This window comes from Erinaceus europaeus, chromosome 10 (assembly GCF_950295315.1).
Source record: "Erinaceus europaeus chromosome 10, mEriEur2.1, whole genome shotgun sequence".
Lineage (NCBI taxonomy): Eukaryota > Metazoa > Chordata > Mammalia > Eulipotyphla > Erinaceidae > Erinaceus > Erinaceus europaeus.
In genome coordinates this window covers 114,647,369-114,674,368 of record NC_080171.1, presented here as the reverse complement: position 1 = coordinate 114,674,368, position 27,000 = coordinate 114,647,369, and the positions used below count along the sequence as shown (strand labels likewise).

At 46.6% G+C, this 27,000-nt stretch overlaps 1 protein-coding gene across 2 annotated transcripts in view; it reads right to left on the bottom strand.

Moving 5' to 3' along the window:
- Positions 1-14,346, bottom strand: part of IPPK (inositol-pentakisphosphate 2-kinase) — a 56,259-nt gene extending 41,913 nt beyond the window's left edge. Inside the window, exons 1-2 of one of the 2 annotated variants that reach the window (XM_060200587.1) lie at positions 14,033-14,337; positions 1,999-2,046 (exon numbers count right to left, since the gene is read on the bottom strand). In XM_060200587.1, coding sequence (XP_060056570.1) covers positions 1,999-2,046; positions 14,033-14,113 — 129 coding nt within the window. In that variant the 5' untranslated portion in view covers positions 14,114-14,337. Of the gene's footprint in view, positions 1-1,998; positions 2,047-14,032 lie in introns of both variants that reach the window. The other variant, XM_060200588.1, reaches the window with a different exon arrangement.
- Between the last annotated feature and the right edge of the window lie 12,654 nt (positions 14,347-27,000).

Genomic DNA, 27,000 nt, shown 5'->3' with positions numbered 1-27,000 from the left:
ACTTTTTGGGCTCAGGCTGGGGAATGGATTACTTCTCCTAGTCAGAGACTCTTAAAGAGCAGACTAGCTGTGGGCTTCTGGTGACGCAAAAAGGCACTTGCACAGTATGACCCACGGCAGGGACTCCAAAGGAAGGGGGGGGTGTCCTCACCAGACAGCTGGAAGTGCCGGACCATGTGACAGTGGCAGAAACGCTCAGATAAAACCAGTGACTCAAACAGCTGGTCACAGAGCTGTCAAAAAACTCTTCTGGTTGACAGTGCCATCGTGCAGTTCCTGGCTAACAGTGCAGCTGGTATGACCGTGCGCCATTTATGTAACAAGTAAGGCAAACTGCTACTCTGGCAGATACCACCCTGTGGGAAGCAAGCTGGGCCTTCCTCAGCTTGGGCTCTGCAGATGGAGTGGGGTGTGGGGAGCAGAGAAAACGGAGCTGCCTCTAAGGTTCCCACCTCCTGTAGAAGCAGAGCAGAAACAGAACCACCATGGACTGGCAAATCAACTCAGTGCTGAAGGCAGAAACCTCCACCAGTTCTCCTTCATAAGCCATATTCTCCTGTCCTCAGAGCTCATGGCAGGCCTAATCCCCTCCTCTCATTCTAGGCCACTAACCCTGAGTGCTGGCATCCCCAGTCAGACGGTGGCTGCCCCCCCCCCCCCCCCCCCCCGCTATCTCTCCCTAACTCAGACATGAGGGTGACTCATCTCTCCTACACCCAGATCCTGTACCCAGTTTCCAACCCACCTACTAGCAGTGGTGCAGGGTGCGGCTGGCTCTGCCTTTTCTCCTTTTTTTACCCCTTCCCCTGCCTTTTCTCCTTTAAAAAAATTTTTTTTAATATTTATTTTATTTATTTATTCCTTTGTTGCCCTTGTTGTTTTTCATTGTTTTTGTAGTTATTATTGTTGTCATCATTGTTGGATAGGACAGAGAGAAATGGAGAGAGGAGGGGAAGACAGAGGGGGAGAGAAAGAGAGACACCTGCAGACCTGCTTCACCACTTGTGAAGCGACTCCCCTGCAGGTGGGGAGCCAGGGCTCGAACTGGGATCCTTACACTAGTCCTTGCGCTTTGCGCCACCTGCGCTTAACCCGCCCAACTAGCCCTTTTCTCCTTTTGAAGGTAAGAGCTGCACTATCTGAGCCTCCTCCCCCCAGAAGCCACAAAGAGGAAGGGCTACTCAGAATTCATCTCAGGCCACTGCAATGTAGAGGAACACCTTGAGGGCAGCAGGTATGCAACACAACAGCGAAGCTTTCTGAGTGTCCACGAGACTTCATGTGGACAAGGCAGGCAGTGAAAAGCCAGTGCTCTGTCCGAGCGGCCTGTAGGGACTTGTAAACATTATCTACTACAGCAGCATAAACTTCATTCTCATAGATGTAATGCCAGGCAGGGAAACTGAGGCAGTAGAGCTTAAAAAAATCCCCATGGCAAATCTGAGAGCTGGCCATAAGCATACCACAGACAGGGCTCTGAGCAGCTCCCGGCTCAGCACTCCTGATGGACACACCACTAGCTACAGTGGGTGTTTCTATCATATTTAAATTTCTACCATGAGCTTAATACTTCTCCCGAAGTTTTCAAAGTTTTTCTTTTCTTTTTTTTTTTTAAGGGAATGCATTTATAATAAGTCATTGTTGTGCTTACAACTAAATAAATGCATGAAATAGCATCAGTAAAACGGAGACAACAGGCTAAGAATAACGGGTGGAGACTCCGCTCATTAATTTACAGATGGCAGCTAGCAACAAGGTCCTGCACGGCTGTTCTGGTGTAAAACTGCCTGGTAAAGGGGTGCTGAAAAATCCCGCAGGACCTGCAGAAGCTGACCCTGTTCGTAAGGCAACTGGGGCATTTCCCACACGTGTGCATCTTTCCATTCTCAGATACAACACGTATATGTGGTGTGAACCGGTGACACTGCTTTTCCGATTGTAGTGGTAATGAGCCGTTCAAGATTTTTATGTCTGGAGGGGTAAAACTCCCAGTCTTACCTTCTTCCTATTTGGAGGAAACTTCAGGAAGCGCAGCACCACACAACGCTAAGAGAAACAAAACAAAATCTGATTAGCACCCGAAGTCTGGGACAAAGATGGTTGAGTGGCCGGCTATGGAGCAGGGAAGAGTGGCCAGCACTTCTGACGTGCCTAAGGATTTCTCAGACTGAGAAGCCACCAGGAAATCTGTGCCCTCTACCTGTTCAGTTCATTCCCAGGCATTCCCCTTAAGAAAATAACTACATAGCATTGCTGAAATAGTTCAGTTGGGAGAGCATTAGACTGAAGAAAATAACTATAGATTTTAGCTGCTATATGTAAGTTTTATGTGCAATCCCAAATAAATTGGAGACTATCTACAGGTCTGACAATAAGGCAGGGGAGATAGCATAATGGTTATATAATGGCTTAGGCAGACAACCCCACCAATGTGTCCTGGAACCCCACCTCCCCAGAGCCCTGCCCCACTAGGGAAAGACAGAATCAGGCTGGGGGGTGTGGATCAACCTGTCAATGCCCATGTCTAGCAGAGAAGCAATTACTCCCACCTTGTGCACCCCATAAAGAATTTTGGTCCACTGTCCCAGAGGAGGTAAATGTTAGGGGAAGATGACCAGAGGGCTCTAAACTCCAACTCCACCAGTTCCTGAGCAGTTTCTCACCAGGAATCTTATTTTTATATCATCATTGAAAGAAAAGGGAAGAGAATCTGGAAAAAGCCAGAGGAAGCCAGGCATTGTTTCTCTTGTTTGAGAGAAGAAAAAGGAAGGGCACGCAGAAGTAGTATAGGTGTGGGTATAACTTAGAAAGGAAGTGAAGGCAGGAACATGGGGGAAAAAGGGGCAAGGCGGGGGTAGATAGCATAATGGTCATGCAAAGAGACTCTCAAGCCCGGGGCTCCGAAGTCCCAGGTTCAATCCCTCACACCACCATAAGCCAGAGCTGAGCAGTGCTCTGGTGTTTCTGTGTCTTTCTCTCTCTCTCTCTGCATCTTTCTCAAAAATAAAATAAATAAAATATTAAAAAAGAAAGAAAGAATGGGCAGGGGTAGATAGCATAATGGTTATACAAAGAGACTCTCAAGCCTGAGGCTCCAAAGTCCCAAATTCAATCCCCCACATCACCATAAACCAGCTACAGGAAGGAAGGAAGGAAGGAAGGAAGGAAGGAAGGAAGGAAGGAAGGAAGGAAGGAAAAAAGAAAGGGAGAAGGAAAGAAAGAAAGAGGGACTCAGGTGGTAGTGCAGCGGGTTAAGCGCAGGTGGCGCAAAGCGCAGGGACCGGCGTCAGGATCCCAGTTCGAGCCCCCGCTCCCCACCTGCAGGGGAGTCGCTTCCCAGGCGGTGAAGCAGGTCTGCAGGTGTCTGTCTTTCTCTCCCCCTCTCTGTCTTCCCCTCCTCTCTCCGTTTCTCTCTGTCCTATCCAACAACGACAACAACAACAGCAACAAAAGGGAATAAATATTTTAAACAAAGAAATAAAAGAGGGCAGGAAGGAAGAAACAAGGAAGAAGAGTATGTACATGTGTATATGCGCGTGTGTCTGTACACACATGTATAAATATACGACAGAGAGAGATGGAGAGACAGGAACAGTTAGTTATAATCAGCCAGTATCTGTGACCTTGGGAGAACTAGTTTCCAATGGAGGGGGTGGGGGATGGGGACACAGAACTCTGGTGGTGGGAATGGTGTGGAATTATACCTCTGTTATCTCATAATTTTGCAAGCTAATATTAAATTGCTAACAAAAAATTAATTATTTTAAAAACAATGAGATTCCAACTCAAAATCTTTTAATACTGGGGAGAAAAATCATCTCACAATGCTGTATCATTTATCAGTTTAACAAAATATACAATGAGTGTCTTACCAAAGTGAGGATACTGTGTAAATCAAACAGTTCTAGCCTGTTCACTATAACAGTGGGATAATACATTTAGCCCTTAATCACTCCAGTGTTGAAATCAAGAAGTATGGGGGTGACCTGCAGGGACGGAGGGCTGGGAGACGGCTCAACGAGTGAGTGCGCACATCGCCATGTGCACGAGGACACAGACCGAGCCCCCAGCCACTATAAGAAGCACCACGCAAAGGGGAGCAAAGGGGAGCCTCACAGACAACGCAACAGCCTTTCCCATCTCTCTCTCCCTCCATCCCTCCCTCCCTTTGACCCTATGTCTAAAAAAGTAAAAACCAGTCCTTCTGGAGAGGTGGAATCATGTAGGCATGAAGGAAGTAAGTTCCAGAGAAATAGAATAGCTGTTTACATAAAAGGATTTCATGCCTGAGGCTTGATGTCCTAGGTTCAATCCCTAACACCAGCATAAGCCAGAGTTGAGCAGAGCTCTCATAAAAATTAATGAGTGAGGATCCAGTGGAGATATCATAGTGATTGTGCAAAAAGATTTTCATGCCTGAAATAAGCCAGAGTTGAGCAGTGCCTTAGTAAAAATTAATAAGTAAAGGTCCAACTGTCCTCCCAGACAGTATTTCTACTCCATCTTCACATTAGCTCAGGCTCAAGAAAAAATTTTGGGTGGGGGTACATAGCGTAATGGTTACGCAAAGAGATTCTCATGCCTGAGGCTCGAAAGTCCCAGGTTCAATCCCCTGCACCGCCATAAGCCAGAGGTGAGCAGTGCTCTGGTTAAAAACAAAAAATCTATCACTAAGAAAAATAAAAATGAGAAAGAATTAAAGAATTCCTTTTAAAAAGGGGGCGGGGCGGGCGGTGGCACATCTGGTCAAGTGCTCACATTACATTGCACAAAGACCCAGGTTCAAGCCTCTGGTCCCAACCTGCAGGGGGAAAGCTTCATGAGGGCTGCAGATGTGTCTCTCTCTCTCTCCCTCCCCTCTCAATTTCTCTCTGTCTCTATCCAATAATAAGTATAAAACATTTTTTAAAAAATGTTTTAAAAAAGAAAAAATTGGAGAGGGTGTAGGGTCAAAGGAACCCTCCTGCACTGCTGGTGGGAATGTCAATTGGTCCAACCTCTGTGGAGAACAGTCTGGAGAACTCTCCGAAGGCTAGAAATGGACCTACCCTATGACCCTGCAATTCCTCTCCTGGGGTTATATCCTAAGGAACCCAACACATCCATCCAAAAAGATCTGTGTACACATATGTTCTTGGCAGCACAATTTGTATTGTAATAGCCAAAACCTGGAAGCAACCCAGGTGTCCAACAACAGATGAGTGGCTGAGCAAGTTGTGGTCTATACACACAATGGAATACTACTCAGCTGTAAAAAATGGTGACTTCACCGTTTTCTGCCGATCTTGGATGGACCTTGAAAAATTCCTGTTATGTGAAATAATTCAGAAACAGAAGGATGAATATGGGATGATCTCACTCTCAGGCAGAAGTTGAAAAACAAGATCAGAAACGAAAACACAAGTAGAACCTGAAATGTAATTGGCATATTGCACCAAAGTAAAAGACTCTGGGGTAGGTGGGTGGGTAGGGAGAATACAGGTCCATGAAGGATGATAAATGACATAGTGGGGGTTGTATTGTTAAATGGAAAACTGGGGAATGTTATGCATGTACAAACTATTGTATTTACTGCTGAATATAAAACATTAATTCCCCAATAAAGAAATAAAATTTAAAAAAAAATAAATCAATCGAAAAAAAAAATTACTAAAGTCACAGGCCTCTAGGAACATACCTCAAATAGACACACTAACTTTTTTCCATCCTTGGGTCCCTACTGTCATCTGCTCTATTCTTACTCTTTGGTTCCGATTTATTAAATATTTTGTCCTGCTTACTATCTTTCAACCACCAAGTTGAAGGTGCTACTATGATTCCATCCTGACTTCCCTGGGCAGATGACCTCACCAATGTGTCCTGGAACCTCACATCCCTAGAGCCCTGTCCCATTAGGGAAAGACAGAAGCAGGCTGGGGGTGTGGATGGCCCTGCCAACGTCCAGGTCCAGTGGAGAAGGAAATTATAGAAGCCAGACCTTCTGCCTTCTGTACCCCAAAAAGAACTCTGGCCCATACTCCCGGGGGGGGGGGGGGTAAGACAGGGGAAGATGACCAGAGGGCTCTGATCTTCAATTCCACCAGGACCTTTATAAACCATCTGTCACCAGAAATCACTGTTTTTTGTTATTTCATTTTTATTGATTTAATAATGACTGACAAGACTGTAGGATAAGAGAGGTACAATTCCCACCACCAGAGTTTTGTATCCCAACCCCTCCACTGGAAGCTTTCCTATTCTTTATCCTTGTGGAAGTATGGACCCAGGATCATTATGGAATGCAGAAGGTGGGAGGTCTGGCCTCTGTAGTTGCTTCTCTGCTGGACATGGGCGCTGGCAGGTCGGGAATCTTTGTTTTGTTGTTGTTGTTGTTGTTTTTGCTTTTTAAGATAGAACAAGAGAGAAACGGAGAGAGGAGGGGAAGACAGAGAGGAGGAGAGAAAGACAGACACCTGCAGACCTGCTTCACTGCTTGTAAAGCGACTCCCCTGCAGGTGGGGAGCCGGGGGCTCGAACTGGGATCCTGAACTGGGATCCTTACGCCGGTCCTTGCACTTTGCACCATGTGTGCTTAGCCTGCTTCAATACTGCCCAGTCCTCAGGAATCTTTGTTTTTATACCATCACTGAAAGGGAGGCAAATCTGGAAAACGCCAGAGGGAGTCAGGCACTATTTCACTAATCTGAGAAAGCATTAAAGGAAAAAGGATTAAGAGGGAAAAAGAAAGAGACTTGAAAGTAGTAATAGGCGTAGGTGTGACTTACAAAGGAAGGCAAGACTGCAGAAAAAATGGGCAACAAATAGGTAAGTAGGTAGGTAGGTACAGAGTCAGCCCATACCCGTGACCTTGGGAGAACTACTGAAGTTTCTTCTGGAGGGGATGGACACAACTCTGGTGGTGGGAACTGTGTGGAATTAAACCCGTTAGCTTAGAAGTTTGTAAATCACTGTTAAATCACTAATAAATAATTTAAAAAATAATAACAGCCCAGGGGAGATAACATAGTAATTGTGCAAAAAGACTTTCATATTTGAGGCTCCGATGTCCCAGGCTTAATCCCTGGCACCATCTTAGTCAAAAAAGAAATACTGGAAGGAAGGAAGGGGAGGAGAAGGGAGGGCAGGGCACAGAAAGGGAGGGAGGGCAGGGCAGGGGAGACTTGGTCAGACGTCATCTCCTTCAGCTTCAAGTCCAGACATGAGGCAAACACAGTCAACAACAGAGTCATCTCTTCCCAAGTCCAGAGGGACACAGGTACCCACAAGGATTATTTTTTATAAAACTACAATTCCCTCAAAATAGAAGGGGAAAAAAGGATATGTAGAAACCTTACTTTGAAAGAACTTTCCAGAAACTTACTCCCACAAAAAGCATATCCCTTTTTGCCTGGACTCCGCTGCTCTGCTCAGAGTGTCAACATGTGTCTGCTTCAAGACAGCGGCTTTGTCAACTGACCCACTTTCCAGAAACTAGCTCACCTGCCCCACAAGAACGACAAGGTCAGCCTCGAGGCCAGTCTCCACAAGCAGGAGCACTCAGCTGACCTGCTCTGGACCTCGAGTGCCCACTGATCATTGTGCCAGGGGGCCCAGCAACACCCACAGGGCTGAGAAAGCAACCACCAAAGCCCACGTGAGCAGAAAGACACAATTAGTATGCAAGTTGCCCACGCTAAGTGGGGCTAAGGCAGCCGCAGAGAAGTCTCATCAGAGTTCCAAGAAAAACGCTTGACCTGCAAGACCAAGTCTCAACCAACTGTAAAGACAATAAAGTCTTTCCTTGTAAAACAATCCTGTGTGAGGGTAGGGAGGTTGCTGAATGGTACAACACAGGGTCTGCAGGGATGAGGTCCTCAGTTCTATCACCACACATGCCAGAGTGATGCTTGATGCTCTGGTTTGTGCTCTTTCTTGTTAGTAGACAGAGAAACTTGCAGTAGCAGTAGGAAGAGTGATAAGAATGGGGGCCAGGGTAGAATGCATGCCTTCCGCCATGCAAGGACTTGGTTTTGAACCCCAGCACCAGCCGGAAGCACCATGGTTGGCACTGGAAGGGCTCTGTAGATAGCAGACCATGGTATTGCTCCTCTCTCTCTAACTAGCTCTCTTCTTCTCTTTCAAAAAGAATAAAGGTGGCCCAGGAAGTAGTGCAGTAGATAAAGTACTGGACTCTGAAGCATGACGTCCTGAGTTTGATCCCTAGCATCGCATATGCCAGAGTGGTGCTCTGGTCCTCTCCCTCTCTTAATAAATTAAATAATAATAAAAAAAAAGGCCGGTTGGGGGGGGGGGGTTGGGAGGTGGTGTAGTGAGTAAAGTACTGAACGTGGAAGCATGAGGTCCTGAGTTCAATCCCCAGTATTCCATGCACCAGAGTGAAGCTCTGGTATCCTCCTTCACTCCCTATGTTGTTAGTAAATAAAATATTTCTTAAATAAATTTAAATCAATCTTAAAAGAAATAAAAATGAACAGAAGACTGGGCCAGGTCGGCTCTCAGGTCTGTGTGAGGTCCTGAGCTCATTCCCTGGTGCCATGCAAACGAGACACTAAACAGTAGCGAGGAATGTGTGAAATCAGATGTCTACACGTTTTCTGTTTTTTTTAACCAGATCACTGCTCAGCTCTGGTTTATAGTGGTGTGGGGGAATTGAACCTGGGACTTTAGAGCCTCAGGCATGAGAGTTTTGTTTTGTTTTGTTTTTAAGATGAAGGATGAGAGACAGAGAAGAACTGATAGAGACAAGAAGAACAGATAGCACATCACTGCTCCACCTCTCATGATGCTTCCTCCATGCAGGTGTCTTCCATGTGGTGGCACAGGGCGGGCAGCGGAGAGAGGCTCGTACACAGGTTGAGAAACAGCACGCCAAGGGCTGCAGAGACATCCAGGCCGTCCAGGTCACCTCTCGGGCCACTTACAGCCCTAGCAGGTGTCCAGACAAACACGAGACAGGTGACCTATGGTATCAGCCCTCTGCAGCAGGCAGAGACACTTCCTGGCATGTATCTCTCAGGAGACAAGATTAAACAGGGCCACTTCTGTTCTGACTGAGCTCGAATCACAAGGAAGAAGGAATGATGAATGCCAAGTAGTTATGCCACCTTAGAGATTCCTGGTGCTAGGAAAGAAGAAATCAATTCTCCTGGCCCAGTCACGGGGCAGAAAACCCCCATAAGTAATACAGTCCAAATAACAAATCCTAGCTTGCTGTACACTGTCACTCAACTGCAGGAAAAAATAGAAAGAAGTCACAAGCTGGGGCATGGTGCATCTCTCTTCCTCCTCTACCTGAGGGAGAAAGCTAGCCCCCAATACTAAAAAGAACAAAAAGGTAAGACTCGGGAGTCAGGCGGTAGCACAGCGGGTTAAACGCAGGTGGCGCTAAGCACAAGGACCAGTGTAAGGATCCTGGTTTGAGCCCCCGGCTCCCCACCTGCAGGGGAGTCGCTTCACAAGCGGTGAAACAGGACTGCAGGTGTCTGTCTTTCTCTCCCCTTCTTTGTCTTCCCCTCCTCTCTCCATTTCTCTCTGTCCTAGACAACAACAACGAGATCAACAACAACTACAACAATAAAACAACAAGGGCAACAAAAGGGAATAAATAAATAAATATTAAAAAGAAAAAAAAAAGAACAAAAAGGTAAGACTCAACTAAGTTAAGGAGAAAGAAAAAATTTAAAAGAGAAAATTAGAGAAGCGAGTAGTCAGAACTTGGAAACATGCCATAGTAAACAAACAAACAAACAAGCAAAAAAACCCAGAACCAGAACTATTTGCTTCCAACATCTCCATTAAAAAGTATGACCAACAAATCAGAAACCCTACAACACAAGATGCAAAGAGAAGCAGACTGTGCATAACTGCTTGAACCTCGTCCCTCAGGACCCAGGCCCCTCAGGGGCCCCCAGGGCATTACTACATGACAGAAAGAAGCCAGAATCTTGGGCTATAAAACCTGAAAGTTCAGGCGGTGGCTTCCCTGGTAGAGTCCACAAGTAGCCAAGGGCAAGAACCCAGCTTCAAGACTCCAGGTCCCTAGTCTGTAGCAAAGAAGTTTCAAAAGTGGTGAAACAGTGTTGCAGGTGCCTCTCCTCCCCTTTCTCTCTTTCTCTCAAAGAAAAAAAATAAAATACTGAAGTCCCACAGGCACCAAGCCCCAACTGTAATCCAGGTAGAAAAACAAAACCAAACCTGAAAGATTAGAATGAGCAGCTTCCTCCTTGCTTTTGACAAACATGTCACTGGCAAGCTTTTCACTTCACCTCTGTCAAGAAGAAAAATGTCTGCGACAATTTAGAGAAGTAAAAGGACTGGGAACACAACTTAGGGAATTGTTGAACTGGTGATGTGGGACTTACACACCTGAGACTCCAGTTCTGCGTGTGTCAGAGTGGTGGTGATCTAGTTTCCCCAGCTAGCAATCTCATCTCTATGTATCCCACAGAGGAAACAAATAAAAACCAGCCAGTTAAGTGTGTGCCTGCACCCATGGGAGAGCAGCTCAGTTCCCAGGAAAGGCCATCGGGCTCCAGTCACCCCCACCAGGAAAGGCACTTAAGGATCAAATGACAAGCCAGACTGAGTGACCTTCAGAGGACGGGACCCAAACCTGAGTCACCAAGGAAACGAAAGAAAGGAACCATATGGGAGAAAAACTCAGTTCAGGGGGAGCCAGGCAGGGGTATACTGGGTTAAGCACACACAGTACAAAGCACCAGGATACTCGTTCGAGCCCCCGGCTCCCCACCTGTAGGGGAGTCACTTCACAGGCGGTGAAGCAGGTCTGCAGGTGTCTATCTTTCTCTCTCCCTCTCTGTCTTCCCTCCCCACTCAATTTCTCTCTGTCCTATCCAATAAAAATGGGGGGGAGGGCAGGGGATGGCCTCCAGGAGCAGTGAATTTGTAATGTAGGCACCAAGCCCTAGTGATAACCCTGGAGGCAATAAATAAATAAATAAATAAATAAATAAATAAAATAAAAGTCAGTTCAGCAGCAGCACGATGCGGGCGCTGAAACAACTGATAACATGACTGGTTGCAGTAAGTACAGACCACAGACATGCTGGGGACCAGGCTGAGTGCCCCTCATCCTCTGTGGAGACAGGCCCTGAGGAACATGACAGTGGCCTGTCAACAACAGTTCCGCACACAGGTCTCACAGCATCCTCTGACTACCCAGCCCTGCATGTACCTCAGGCCAGGCCCCCCTATACGCCTTTGCTCTGCCATTTCCTAGCCCAGTTCCTACAAGTGTCTCTCTCTCTCTCTCTCTCTCTTTTTTCTCTGTCTCCTTATAATCAAGTGTTCTGTCAGTGCAGATGCTAGACCTTGGGGCTGGCTGGCCAGAAAAAAACATCTTCTGTCTCCCGGAGAGAGGGAGCACAAACTTTCAATTCTGCGAGTAAATGATGCCTTACCCAAAACCTAGAACAGCACTCTCTCCCTTGAAAGGAAGAGGTGGCTTGAACAACAGGCCCAGCTCTTGGGCAGAGGTTATGCATACGCACGATCCCGAGTAGGCAGCAACTACTATTCTCCTCATCCACCTCACTGTCCCACCAGACACACCTTCTCTTCTTCTACGGTGGGGTCTGGAAGTCACCAGCCAGGAATTCTACCCCTCCCTAGTTGCCCAGGCTCACGAGAAGGCTTCTGTACAACCGAGGGCACGCTAGCCTTGTTTGCTCAACCATTTCATAAGGTAGGAACATTCTCTTAGAAGATGAGGGCAATGACAATTTTCAATTTGAATGATCCAACAATAACCAAGCAGGAGTGAATTTAGTACAGCAAACTTATTATTTTTTAAATTTTTTTCTTAATATTTATTTATTCCCTTTTGTTGCCCTTGTTTTTTATTGTTGTAGCTATTATTGTTGTTGCTGATGTCGTCGTTGTTGGAAAGGACAGAGAGAAATGGAGAGAGGAGGCAAAGACAGAGAGGAGGAGAGAAAGACAGACCTGCTTCACTGCTTGTGAAGTGACTCACTTGCAGGTGGGGAGCCGGGGGCTCAAACCGGGATCCTTATACTGGTCCTTGTGCTTTGTGCCACGTGTGCTTTAACCTGCTGTGCTACCACCCGACTCCCAGCAAACTTATTTCTATTGATGGACTTCCACCAGAGCACTGCTCAGCTCCAACTTATGATATGTGCTAGGGACTGAATTTTGAGACCTCAGACTTCAGGTATGAAAGTCCTGTGCATTACTATTATGCTATCTCCCCCACCCAGCACAGCAAATTTAAAATAAAGAATGAACACAGGTCCAGGGAATCTGGTCAAGTTTTAAAAGGAAAAAACACACACAAACTATGTGTGCAGGGGGCTAGAGGGTGGTGGTGTTATCCTGGAGGCAGAAAGATGCTTCAGGGATAGTGAAGAAAGCAGTCAGGTGCCTGGACTCTATGATTTTCCAACCTAAATACCCTTTTTACTCTAGTCCAGGATGTGCTCCTTCATCTGAACCTACCTTTGAAATAGTACATGGCCAGGGCCAGGTGGCGGAGCACCTGGTTGGTTATATGCACACATTCCAGTGCACAAAGACCCAGGTTCAAGCCCCTGGTCTCCACCTGCAGGAGGAAAGCTTCACAAGAGGGGAAGCAGAGTTGCAGGTGTTTCTCCCTCTCTACCACTCCTCCCTTCTCAATCTCTCTTTATCTAAATAAATATAAATAATACATGGCCTGCGCTATAAGACCTAGTCTTATATAAAATGTGGATACAACATCCATTCTTATCTTACTTGAGAATTGGAAGACAAATATTGATACTTGCTTTGGGAAGGATCCACCCAAATAACCCAACAACAAAAGGGACTCATGCCAGTTATTGATGCCTTGCCCAACCTTGAAACACAAGGGGACCCAGTAGACTGCACAAGGGAAGGGCAGCTTCAGGTTATGCCTTGCCCATTAATAATTCATCTCAAGATCTTGATCAGTTCTTCAGTTTCCTGGCTCTACTAATGGGTCACAAAGTGCAAAGGCAGAAAATAGGGGCTACCCGATGGATGGAAATTTATTCTACAGCTGGCCCAAAGCACACAGCACAGGAACAGCATAACAGGCCTCCACCAAGGTCATGCAGGTCCAACCTGGACTGCCATATAGGTCTTTTTTTTTTTTTTGGGGGGGGGGGCTATTTGGCTCTAAACCTCTGAATTGCCTTTCTTCATGTGTGCCAGAAAAGTGACAGTAGTGCTTGTTAGGCACAACTTATCCAGCTTCTGCTCATCTCATCTTTCCAGCAACTCCCCACAAAAGGGGTTCTGTTACTAGCTCCACTTCACAAAATGTTGAAAGGAGCCTCAGACAGGCAGTGGGGCAGCTGTGTGTGACTCCAACTCCCTTGCTCAGGACCCATCAGAGAGACCTATCGCCTCTGCGGGCTTCCCCCGCCCCCCCAACACACACACACACACACACACACTCTCTCTCTCTCTCTCTCTGTCTCTCTCTCTCTTTCTCTCTCCTGCCTGGTTATATCAGACCTCACAGAGACCTCGGCCCTCACACACATCCAGAATGTTCTCTTCCTGGATTCAGGCCGTCTTTAGTGGGACTCTTCACTGAAGTCTCTGATGAAACTCTCACCTTCCTTGAATTCAGAAAAATGAAATCCTTTTAACAAGTCTCAAAAGAACCTGTGCGCGGTGTCGCGTTAGAACAGCGGCGGCGGCGGCCAGGGCGATTCCGGGAACCTTCCCAAGGTGGAACTTGGTCCTGGGCGGCTGTGAGCATCCCAGGCACGGAGCTCCCCACGCGCCCGCGCCCCCGGAGGCGCCTGGCCCCTCTGCCAGCTCTCTGCAAGGCAACACGCGGCACCGACCGGGCGGAGGGGATGCGGCGGAGGGACTGGGGGGGGGGGGGGGGCAGAGGATGCTGATCGCGTGCGGAACCAACACCGGGGGGAAAGTATGTGCGGGACCCCAAGTCGCCCACGGGGTGGGGGTGGGGGGAATGTAAAGGACGCGGAACCAATGACCGGCAGAGGACCGGGGACCGCACCGACCGTCCGCCGCTCACCTGTGCGTGGGCCACCACCAAGCTCTTGTTGCCTTCGCCGTGATACCTCCATTCATTCTCGTCCATCTTCGCCTCGTCCATCCCCCGTACGACTCTGGCTCCCCGCGGGACAGCGAGCTGGTGGCCGCCCTTCCCGCCTGGACACCAGCCGTCGGGGGAGGAGCGCCTGTCACCCACCACCTCCGTTCGACCCGGCCGCAGCGATTCTCAAGTGCTGACCGCCGGAAGCCACGCCCCCTGTGGCAGCCATGGCAGAAGCGGGCAACTTCCGGGTTAGCGCGGAGGGGGGACTCCGGGCCCGCTGACAATAGCGAGGGATGCGCTTACGGCCATCTTGGATTCTGGCAGGATGACTCACTTCCGGAGCGCAGATTCCTCACCGGAAGAGAGGCTTCCGGTCTCGTTGCATTGTGCGAGGTGAGCGGGAGGGGCCGGAAGCTGCTCGGCGCGGGCCCTGCTTGTGCGGGGGCTGCTGGTTGCCGGGGGCACTGGACAGGCTCCCGGGGCAGGGGAGAGGTGTGGGTGAAAGGGAGGTTGCTGGCGAGCGGGCCAGTCCGAACTGTTCCGGGAAAGGGGGCTTCTCAGGATCGGAATTGCACAGTCGTGAGATCCCAGTAAGAGCGCTTGCATTTGATTCTGAACCTATTTCCTGTAAAGTGGAATAGAGCACACGCGCTGAAAAGATGGAAAGCACCGCTGGAGGGCCAGGCGGAGGCGCACCTGGTTGAGCCCATGTTACAGTGCACCAGGACGTTACCCTGCGCGAGGACCCGGGTTCAAGCCTCCTTCAGTCCCCGGCAGCAGGTGGGAAGCTTCATTCGTGGAGCTGCAGGTCACTCTCCCTTCCCTTGTTCTCTCCCCCCCCCCTTCTTCTCAATTTCTGTTCTTTTAAAAAATATTTATTAGAAAGAGGAAATCAAGAGGGAAAGGGGACAGAGGAAGAGGGGCCCGGGTGGCGGCGCACAAGGCTCGAGCCTGGGGGGGGGGGGGCTTCACCAGTGGTGAAGCAGGGCTGCAGGTGCCTCTCTGTCACCCCTTTCCCTCTCGATATATGGCTGTCTCTATCCAATAAAAATTTTTAAAAAAAATAATAGAAGGAAGAGAAAGAAAGCACAAGCAGTATTGCTTAACAGCTCGTGAAGCTTTCCCCTTGCAGCTAGAGACCAGGAGCGCCATCCAACCTGGGTCCTTGAGCATTGTAGCATGTATGCTCTACCAGGTGGCCATGAGCACCTTCTGTTGTTTACTTGAATCACCCTGGTGATTCTGTGATACGGAAAACATTGTCGTGTAGGCTCTTGTAGGAGCCCGGAAGAGCCTCACCTAGGAGGGTGCTTTAGTATGCATAGAGGCCCAGGAACACCATGTGAAAGGCACTGGAGAATGCTTCCATAGTGTGTGTGTGTGTGTGTGTGTATGTGTAAAAGCCAGATTTGTAACAAATAAATAAATGAAGGACTGGGGAGGCTTCTCAGTGGATATTCATTGCTTACATTCACCCCAACACTTATTTGGGAGAAAAAAAAGAGAGAGAGAGAAGAAATGAGCCAAGTATCAGGGATAGGGTGCAGTGAGGCATGCCAGTTGTTTTTTCACTCCCTGGAGTTATGCCTCTTCACTCAATAATGCCACAGTTTTTATTAGAAGCACCTGTTCCCAGGCAGGGAAAGTTGCATTATGGTTATGCAAAGTGACTCTTGTGCCTGAGGTTCCAAGGTCCCATGTTCAATCCCTTGCACTGTCATAATCCAGAGCTGATCAGTGTTGTGGTAAAATAAATAAATCAGATGAGGAGGATTTGTTCTCTATTCAGCTCTGATTTGACTTATATTAACTAATCTTTTAGTCCCAAAGCTGGGCTTCTGACCTAAACCTGGGCGTTGAGAAATTAATTCAGTTGTAATTACATAATGCCAGTGATTGGTTCAGGAGATACAGAAAGGTAATCTAGATTCATTCAGTGTAACTCAGCTCCTCCCCTTCCACTGAAGTAATGGAGAGGAGAATCACTTTCTGCTGGGTGATTTAAAAAGTCCGTAGGGAGGGGGCTGGGCAGTAGCACACCAGGTTAAGTGCACATAGTTCGAAGCACAAGGACCGGTGCAGGGATCCAGGTTCAAGCCCCAGCTCCCCACATGCGCTGAAGCAGGTCTGCAGGTGCCTTTCTCTTTCCATTCTTTTTCTCTGTCTTCCCCTCCCCTCTCAATTTCTCTCTGTCCTATCCAGGAGCAGCAACAATGGAAGGAAGATGGCCGCCAGGAGCAGTGCATTCGTAGTGCAGCCATCAAGCCCCAGTGATAACGCTGGAGGCCAAAAAAAAAAAAGTCCAGGGGTTAGCAAATGCTTTCACTGATGATCTAGGAACTTTAGATGATGACAAACAAGGGAGACAACTGAGAAATGGCAAGGTAGAGATGGTTAGTAAGTCCAAGTGTTGAGTGTTACTTAGTTACTTTCCAGTTTCAGAGCCAGCAAATTCCATCTCTTGCTGAAACAAATTAAGTAGAATTTCTTTCACTTGTAACCTGGAGTCCAAATGAATAATTGGGAGCACTGGGACAGACCACTACAGCTTCAAGGTAGCCAGTGGTGCTGAAGCAGATGTCAAAGCCATCACTAGCGGCAACTCTTGCATGAGGATTTTACCAGACGGTTTCTGCTTTTCCAGCTAGATCCCCAACTCTGCTTCTTCTTCTTCTTCTTCTTCTTCTTCTTCTTCTTCTTCTTCTTCTTCTTCTTCTTCTTCTTCTTCTAGCGTTTGCCCTTCTTCCGTAGCCAGTCAACAGCGTCAGGTTGAGCCTGATGTCAAGTTTCGAGACCTCCTTTGAATCTGGAGAGGTGGCAGTCATTAAACTGCCCCTGCGGCTACAGACAGAGTATGACCCACGTAGTCAACGACTGCCCAACTCTGCTCATCAGTACCTTCTTTTTGTGTTTAAAAAAAAAATGGGGGCCAGGTGGTGGCACACCTAGTTAATCGAACACATTACAGTGTGCAAGGATGCAGGTTCAAGCCCCTGGTCCCCGCCTTGCAGGGGGAAAGCTTCACAAGTGGTGAATAGGACTGCAGGTGTGTCTCTGTGTCTCTCTCTTTCTATAACCCCCTTTCAATTTCTCTGTGTCACTATCCAATAATAATGATTTTTTTTTTTTTTTTGAAAATTGCAAACTGGCCCAGGAGTTGGAGAAATGGTAAGAGTGTTGGACCTCAAAGCATGGGATCCTGAGTTTGCTGTCTGACATCATCTGTACCAGTGATACACTCTCTCACATATACACTGTGTGCCTATCCCCATCTCTTATTATTATTATTATTATTATTATTTTTACTAGAGCACTGATCAGCTCTGGATTATGGTAGTGAATAAATAAAAACCTTTTTAAAAAAAATCTTTAACATCTGGGAGTCGGGCAGTAGCGCAGCGAGTTAAGCACACATGGCACAAAGCACAAGGACTGGCATAAGGATGCCGGTTTGAGCCCCTGGCTCCCCACCTGCAGGGGAGTCGCTTCACAGGCGGTGAAGCAGGTCTGCAGGTGTCTATCTTTTTCTCCCCTTCTCTGTCTTCCCCTTCTCTCATCATTTCTCTCTATCCTATCCAGGAACGACGACACCAATAACAACAATAATAACTACAATAAAACAGTAAGGTTGACAAAAGGGAATAACTAAATAAAGATTTAAAAATTAAAAAAAAATCTTTAACATCTAAAATATCTTAAAAAAAAAAATAGAGGCCTATGATCTGGGAAGTGGCACGATGGATAAAGCATTGCACTCTCAAGTATGAGGGCCCGAGTTTAGTCCCCAGCGGCACATGTACCAGAATGATGTCTGGTTCTTTCTCTCCTCCTATCTTGCTCCTTAATAAATAAATAAAATCTTAAAAACAAAAAAAAAGAAAATAGAGGCCTTACATGAAGTCACAGACGAACTTAACAGATATATATAGAACATTTCATCCTAAAAGATATGAATGCATATTCTCAATTTGGAGGATTGACCAATGTGTTGGGACACACAGCTTTAATAAATATGTCAATATTGAAATCAAGTATCTTTTCTGACTGTGAGGGTATGAAGTTAGAAATCAATCACAAAAAGAAATAAGCCCAAAATATATGTGGAGTGACTTATAGCCTCTGAACAACAAATGGTTATTGGGGGCTGGGCAATGGTGCACCTGGTTAAGTGCACATAGTACAGAGCACAAGTGCCTGGGTTCGAGCCACCATTCTCCACCTGCCAGGGGTAAGCTTCTCAAGTGGTGAAGCAGGTCTGTCTTTCTCCCTCCCTCTCTATCTCCCCATCCTCTCTCAATTTCTTTTTTAAATATATATATTAATTTTTATTATCTTTATTTATTTATTGAATAGACAGCCAGAAATTGATAGGGAAGGGGATGTTGGGGAAGGGAGAGAGACAGAGAGACACCTACAACACTGCTTCATGACTCGCAAAGCTTTTCCCTTGCAGGTGAGGAACGAAGGCCCGAACCTGGGTCCCTACACATTGCAACATGTGTGCTCACCAGGTGTGCCACCACCTGGCCTCCTCAATTTCTCTCAGTCCTGTCCAATAAAATGGAAAAAAATGGCTGCCAGGGGTTTGTAAAGTGCCAGCTCCAAGCCCCAGTGATAACCCTGGAGGCAAAATATAAAGTAAATAAATAATTGTTTAAGATTCTAGTGTGGTCTTATGAGGGCCAGCTTGGCTCACTGTAACTTAATCCCCTGAGATGGGTGGAAAGGCAAACCAGTACTTGGGAGGTTTTTGCATATCACACAAGTGATTGTTATCAAACCTCTATAAAGAAATCATATGGCTCAACGAAAGAAAAAAAAATAACCCAATTAAAAAGTGGGCAAAAAGACTGAATAGATAAGATACACATGGCTCACAGACAGGAACAAATACTCCACTTACCATTAGACAAATGGAAATTTGGGGCCAGGTCGTGGGGTACCTGGTTGAGCGCACCTGTTATAATGAACAAGGACCCAGGTTCAAGCCCCTGATCCCCACCTGCAGAGGGAAAGCTTCACAAGTGGTGAAGCAGTGCTGCAGGTGTCTCTCTGTCCCTCTCCCTCTCTGTCCCCCCCTTCCCTCTCAATTCCTGACTATCTCTATCAAATAAATAAATAAAGGTAATTAAAGAAAAATGAAAACTCAAGCTACACTGAAATTCTACCTCAGACCTGTGAGAATGGCCTACAACAACAAAACAAGAAATGATGATGCAGGGAGGTTGTGGAGAAAAAGGGACTGGTGGGAATGCAAACTGGTGCAGCCCCTTTGGAAAACTGTCTGGAGAGTCCTTAAATAAAATGTATATAAAGAACAAAGACCAGGGGCCCCGGTGGTAGCACAGCAGGTTAGGTGCACATGGCATGAAGCGCAAAGACTGGCGTAAGGATCCTGGTTTGAGCCCCCGGCTCCCCACCTGCAGGGGGTTCGCTTCACAAGCAGTGAAGCAAGTCTGCAGGTGTCTACCTTTTTCTCCCCCTCTGTCTTCCCTCCTCTCTTGATTTCTCTCTGTCCAACAACAGCAATGGCAACAATAACAACAACAACAAATAAACAATGGGAAAAATGGCCTCTAGGAGCAGTGGATTCATAGTGTGCAGACACTGAGCCCCAACAATAACCTTGGAGGCAAGAACTAAAAATATAAAGCAAAGATCTGTGGTCTGGGAGGTGGTGCAGTGATAAAGCTTTGGACTCTCAAGTATGATCCCCAGCAGCACATGTGCCAGAGTGATGTCTGGTTCTTTCTCTCTCCTCCTATCTTTCTCATAAATAAAAAAAAAATCTTTAAAAAAAAAAAAAAGAATCCACCACTTTAAAAAATAAATAAATAGTGGTCCAGGAGGTAGCGCAGTGGATAAAGCATCAGACTCTCAAGCATGAAGTCCTGAGTCCAATCCCCGGCAGCACATGTACCAAAGTGATGTCTGGTTCTTTCTCTCTCTCTCTCTCCTATCTTTCTCATGAATAAATAAATAAAATCTTTAAAATAAATAAATAAAGATCAGTGATATATTGCCCGTTTTGTTCTATAGCCTTTTGCCGTCTTTCAGTGAGCATCATAATTCCTTGTTCATAGCAGAGCCTGTCTTCATCATCAGTGAAAAACTCAACAAGGTGCTGATTTACAGCCTCATCTGAACTGAACGTTATGCCACACAAGGGGTTTTGAAGAGACTGAAACAAGTAGAAGTCTGATGACACAAGGTCAAGCAAGCAGGATGAGATGTAACAGCATATCCCATCCAAGCTCCACTGATCTTTAGAAATGTATTATTTATTGGATAGAGACAGAAACTGAAAGGGAAAGGGGAGATAAAGACAGAGAAAGAGAGATGCCTCTACTCAGGAAGCTTTTCCCTCTACAGGTGGGGAATGGGGGCTTGAACTTGGGGTCCTTGTGCCTTGTTAACATGGATGACCCACTACTTGGCCCTGCTTCGAGAATTTCTGACCAGTGATCAAAGTTGTGTGTGTTGTCATGATGGAACACAACTGCTGACAGCACACATCTGACCTGACTATTGGCTCCTTGGTAGGAAAACATGATACCGCCTGCAGACCTGCTTCACTGCTTGTGAATCGAGTCCCCTGCAGGTGAGGAGCCTGAGACATCATTTTGCTTCCAGGATTATCTCTGGGGCTCGGTGCCTACACTACGAATCCACTGCTCCTGGAGGCCTTTTTTTTTTCATAGTTGTTGCTGCTGCTGTTGTTGCTGCTGCTATTATTTTTGGATAGAACAGAGAGAAATTGAGAGAGGAAGGGAAGACAGAGAGGGGGAGAGAATGATAATACGCCTGCAGGAAAACATGATACCATTAACATCCCACCACAATGAGGGCATAACCTTTCTCTGGTTAACATCTGCTTTTGATGTTTGAGACTGTTTGCATACCACGTTGTTGTGAACAATCCACTTCTCCCCAGCAATGACCAATCACTTCAAAAAGAAAAAACAAAAAAACAAGATCATTCCCCTCATGTTTAATGAACATCTTACAGATGTTTATATTCTCAGTCAAATGGTCTTCGAGTTCATGAGGAACACAAACAGCAAGCTTGCTTATGTAACCCTGCTTCTTGAGCTGGCCGTGAACACCGGAATGATGGGTGTTCAATGTTCCTGCGCCCCCCCCCTTGTGTCATGCGGCATGCGTCTGACTTGATCAATGCATTTACTTTGTCATCAGTACCTCAGTGGGCCTCCCTAATGGAAGAATGTCCCTGAGCTCAAAATCCCCAGCACGGAATTTTGTAAACCATCACGAGCACTGACGTTCTTGTAGAACATTGTCACTGTAAACGGCAGGGAACTTTTCACAAGCATGACAAGTGTTGTTCCTTTTTTGGAAGTAAAACAACATACGGCAAAACATGCACAGTTTAGTCTTCCATCTTGAACTTGTAAAAATCTCCAAAACTCAGCCAAATCAGATTTTTGTAAGAATGAAGCTAGAATTGTCATCTGTCAGGTGACATAACAATCACAGGTGTGAATAGCTAATGAACTAGTGTCATCTGTTGCAAAAATGCATCATGACTTTACAACAATCCATCATTCTGGATACTCAGAGAATGTATTTCTGTTTTAAAAATTATAATAGGGAGCTGGGCGGTGGCGCAGTGGGTTAAGCGCACGTGGCACAAAGCACAAGGACCGGCATAAGGATCCTGGTTCGAGCCCCCGGCTCCCCACCTGCAGGGGAGTCGCTTCACAAGCGGTGAAGCAGGTCTGCAGGTGTCTGTCTTTCTCTCCCCCTCTGTCTCCCCCTCTATTTCTCTCTGTCCTATCTAACGACTACGACAGCAATAACAACAACAATAATAATGATAAACAAGGGCAACAAAAGAGCAAAAGTAAATAATTATAATAAATGGGGTCAGACGGTGTACCTAGTTAAGGGCACATTACAGTGCACAAGGACCCAGGTTCAAATCCCGGGTCCCCACCTGCACAGGGAACGTTGCATGAGTGGTGAAGTAGGACTGCAGGTGTCTGTCTCCTCTATCGCCCACTCTCCTCTCAATTTCTGTCTGTATTCAATAATAAATAAAATTACAATAAATGAATGCATTCCCCTGCTTATTTTTAAATAAGTCAGATTTATTGCTTTGTGTACATATGGAAAGATGGTGATATGATGTCTAATACAAGACTAAACAGAAGGGAACTATATGCCTCATATAGGTCACTTTCCTGAAAACCTATCTTGGGGCGATGTGGAGCTGTACCCCTGTGACAACAACAATCCTGTAAATCAACGTTCCCCCAATAAAGTGATTGGTCCAACCCAATCTGCATTGCCAGAAAGCAGTCTGGAGAACTGTGAGAAGACTTGAAATGGACTTGCCCTACGACCTTCTCAATGTTTTACACTCCTAAGGAAAAGGCTAGAATTAAATTTTTAAAAAAAGTTTTAAGGGCCCACCTTAAACACCTGGTTAAGCGCACACATTACAGTGTGCAAGGATCCGGGTTCAAGCCCCTGGTCCCCACCTGCAGGGGGAAAGCTTCAACAATTGGTGAAGCTTCTGTCCCTCTCCTGCTCTATTTCCCCCTTCCCTCACAATTTCTGTCATTCAAAATAAATAAAGATTAAAAAATTTAAAAAAAGGAAAAAGGTGATGGTGATGAGACCTAACCATCCATGAGCGCATCACTATCAGCTGTGATCTGCACAACACAAGGTACAGTCCATCAGGGAAAAGACAACTTTGTCTACAAGTAAACACCTTACGGTGCTGAGATAACAAATTTAGGGGGCCAGGCAGTGGCGCACTTGGATAAACACACACACACACTACAGTGCTCAAGGACCTGGGTTCAAACCCCTGTTCTCCACCTGCAAGAGGAAAGTTTCACAAATGGCAAAGCAGAGGAACTGCAGGTGTCTCTCTATCTCCCCCTACCCTCTCAGTTTCTCTCTGTCTCTATCCAATAATGAAGCATCTTTTTTAAAAAAAGATACCAACTTTACAGAGACAGCTGAACAGTGGGTTCCATGGTCTAGAAAGATTAATGAAAGTTGGGGAAACAGCATAATGGTTATGCAAAATGAATGGCATTAAAATCTAGTTCAATTTATTTTAATTTTTAAAAAATATTTATTTTCCCTTTTTGTTGCCCTTCTTGTAGTTATTGTTGTTGTTACTGATGTCGTCATTGTTAGATAGGACAGAAAGAAATGGAGAAAGGAGGGGAAGACAGAGGGGGAGAGAAAGACAAACACCTGCAGACCTGCTTCACCACCTGTGAAGTGACTCCCCTGCAGGCTCAAACCCGGCTCCTTGAGCTGGTCCTTGTGCTTGGCACCATGTGCGCTTAACCCATTGCGCTATCACCCGACTCCCGAAAGTTCTTTTTTAAAATTTCTATTTATTTAAATTTTAATATTTATTTTCCCTTTGTTCCCCTGTTGTCTTTTATTGTTGTAGTTATTGTTATTGATGTCGTTGTTAGATAGGATGGCACCACGCGCACTTAACCCACTGCACTACCGCCAATTGAGAGGGGCTTCGTAGATAGTGAGACAGAGACACCTGCATCCCTGCTTCACCACTCGTGGAACTTCCTCAGCAGCTGGGGACCAGGAGCCTGAACCTGAGTCCTTGTGCATTTGACTGTGTGTGCTTAACCAGGTGTGCCACTGCATGGCCCTGAGAAAGTTTTTTTTTTTGCCTCCAGGCTTATTGCTGGGGCTTGGTGCCTGCACTACCAATCCAGTGCTCCTGGAGGCTATTTTTCCCTTTTGTTGCCCTTGTTTATCATTGTTGTTGTTGTTATTGCTGTCCTTGTTGGATAGGACAGAGAGAAATCGTGAGAGGAGGGGAAGACAGAGGGGGAGAGAAAGATAGACACCTGCAGACCTGCTTCAGCGCTTGTGAAGCGACCCCCCTGCAGGTTGGGAGCCAGGGGCTGCAACTGGGACCATTACACTTCGTGCCATGTGCACTTAACCCGCAGCGCCATCCTGAGCTGTGGTTCTTGGGAGACAGGTGATTACTGAGTAGCCTCTTCAAACTATTTCCTCCTGGTTCAGTCTCAGGGGGTTGTATGATTTAAAAAAATTTTTATTTTTTCCTTTTGTTGCTCATTTATCATCATTGTTGTTGTTATTGCTGTTGTTGGATAGAAGAAATGGAGAGAGGTGGGGAAGACAAGAGGAAAGATAGACACTTGCAAACCTGCTTCACCACCTGTGAAGTGACTCCCCTGCAGGTGGGAGCCAGGGGCTGAACCAGGCTCCTAATGCCGGTCCGTGTGCTTGGCGCCATGTGCGCTTAACCCGTTGTGCCTCCTGGCTCTCTATTTTTTTAAAAATATTTTATTTATTTATTTTCCCTTTTGTTGCCCTTGCTTTTTTTTAAATTGTTGTTGTAATTATTATTGTTGTCATCGTTGTTGGATAGGACAGGGAGAAATGGAGAGAGGAGGGAAGACAGAGGGGGAGAGAAAGACAGACACCTGCAGACCTGCTTCACCGCCTATGAAGCGACTCCCCTGCAGGTGGGGAGCCGGGGGCTCAAACCGGGATCCTTGAGCCGGTCCTTGCGCTTTGCGCCACGTGCACTTAACCCGCTGCGCTACCGCCCGACTCCCTTTTTTTTTTTTTTTTAAATTTATTGATTCGTGAGAAATGATAGAAGAGCAAGAAGCAGACATCACTCTGGTACATGTATCACCAGGAATTGAACTCAGGACCTCACGCTTGAGTACAGTGCCTTATCCACTGTGCCATCTCCTGGACCACAATCCTGTTGTTGTATTTATTGGATAGAGACAGCCAGAAATCAAGAGGGAGATAGATAGAGGGTGATAGAGAGGGAGAGAGACAGAGAGACTCCTGCAGCCCTGCTTCACAACTCGCAAAGCCTTCCCCCTGCAGGTGGAGACTGGGAGCTCGAACCCAGACTTTAGTTTTTTTTTAAACTAGTTAGGGGTCTGGGTGGTGGTGCACCCAGCTAAGCGCCCACAGTACTAAGTGCAAGGATTCAGATTCAAGCCCCTGCACCCCACCTGCAGGGGGAACCTTCATGAGTGGCAAATGAGGTTTGCAGGTGTCTGCCTTTCTATTTTCCCATCCTCTTTCAATTTCTCTCCTAACAGTTAAAATGGAAAAAATGGCCGCCAGGAACAGTGGGTTTGTAATGCAGACACTGAGCTCCAGCGATAACCTTGGAGACAAAAGTAAATAACTATATACTTATTAATTTATTGGAGATAGGAAGAAGCTGAGAGGGAGAGAGACACACCTGCAGCACTGCTTCACTACTAGCAGGTGGGGCAACCCACAGGCGCAAGGTTTGCACTTCACCTGCTGAGTTCCCTCTCTGGCTGTTGTTCACACTCTTTAGCTGAGTACTACACTGTGTGTGTGTGTGTGTGTGTGTGTGTGTGTGTGTGTGTGTGTGTTGGGGGGTGGAGTCCTGCATCCCAGGGACCCAGATGCTCATGGATGAACAAAGTAAACTCACAAGTGCCGGAGTGCTTACTCACAAATCAGAAGGACCGGGTGGTGGCACACCTGGTTGAATGATGCACAAGGACCCGGGTTTGAGGCCCCTCCCCCCCTGCCCCTACCTGCAGGGGGGAAGCTTTGCAACTGGTGAAGCAGGGCTGCAGGTGTTTCTCTCCTCCTCTGTCACCCCTTCCCTCTTGATCTCTGGCTGTCTCTATCCAATAAATAAATAAAGATAATAATAAAAACAGAATGGCAATACATCTGGCCCTTCTAGCGCTCTGTGTATGTGGACACAGCTGAACACACACAGAGGCCCATCCCCGACAGAATCCATGCTGGGTGATGTCAGAATATTGGCAGCTGTTCTTTTTTAAAAAATATTTATTTTCCCTTTTGTTGCCCTTGTTTTTCATTGTTGTTGTAGTTATTGTTGTTGTCATTGATGTCACCGTTGTTAGAAAGGACAGAGAGAAATGGAGAGAAATGGAGAAGACAGAGAGGGAGAGAGAAAGACAGACACCTACAGACCTGAGTCACCGCCTGTGAAGCAACTCCCCTGCAGGTGGGGAGGCGGGGACTCAAACCGGGATCCTTAAGCTGGCCCTTGCACTTTGCGCCACGTGCACTTAACCCACTGCGCTACCGCCTGAATGTTCTAATGAGAAGCAACCTGGACAGGAAGCATCCCAGTGCCTTGCCAGACTGGCAGTCCCACTAATGTGTGTGCCAAGAAGCAGTCCTTAGAGGCTCCAGGAGTTTTGTGGCTGCCAGTCAGAAAGGCTTTCACTGCGTCAAAGTCTGGCCTGTACATCAGGACGTGTGCATCTTGCCGGAATACAGGCATTCTGATAAAAAGTTGACTTCACCAGACCTTGGTGACGATGACAGTGGCATCAAGAAGTATATTAGTAAGGTTGCACACCCGCTGCATGCTGGACACCTAGGGCCTGGAGCTTCCAAATCCCTGAGGAGGGCAGGTGAGGCAGCATAATGGTATGCAATACTGATGAAGACTCTAAAGTCCCAGGTTCAATCCCCCATACCACCATATATCAGAGCTCAGCAGTGCTCTCGTTAAAAAATAATAATAATAAAAATAAAATAAAAAACAAACAACAAAAGAAAACAAAACCTTCTAGCGAACAATTATCATCTCCAACTTACATGGGGAAAACTGAGGAAAGGCTAAGCCAGCTACCGAGAAGGGGTGATTTAACTAAAGGTCTATCTCCAAACTGGTGCTACTTTCTCCAGCTTGGGTAAATATACCCTGCAAGAAAATGGAGGCAGTGGTAGGGATGAGGAGGCTGGGTGGGAGGCCTTTCAGCACTGAATGCTTCCTCCTACAGGCTCCAGGGACCTCCACACACTCAGAAGCTGTCATTCGGCCCCTGAAATGGAAAGTCACAAGTTCAAGTACCCAGGAAATGCCTCCATGTCTGTACTTGTATAAACTGACACAACAGAGCAAGGGG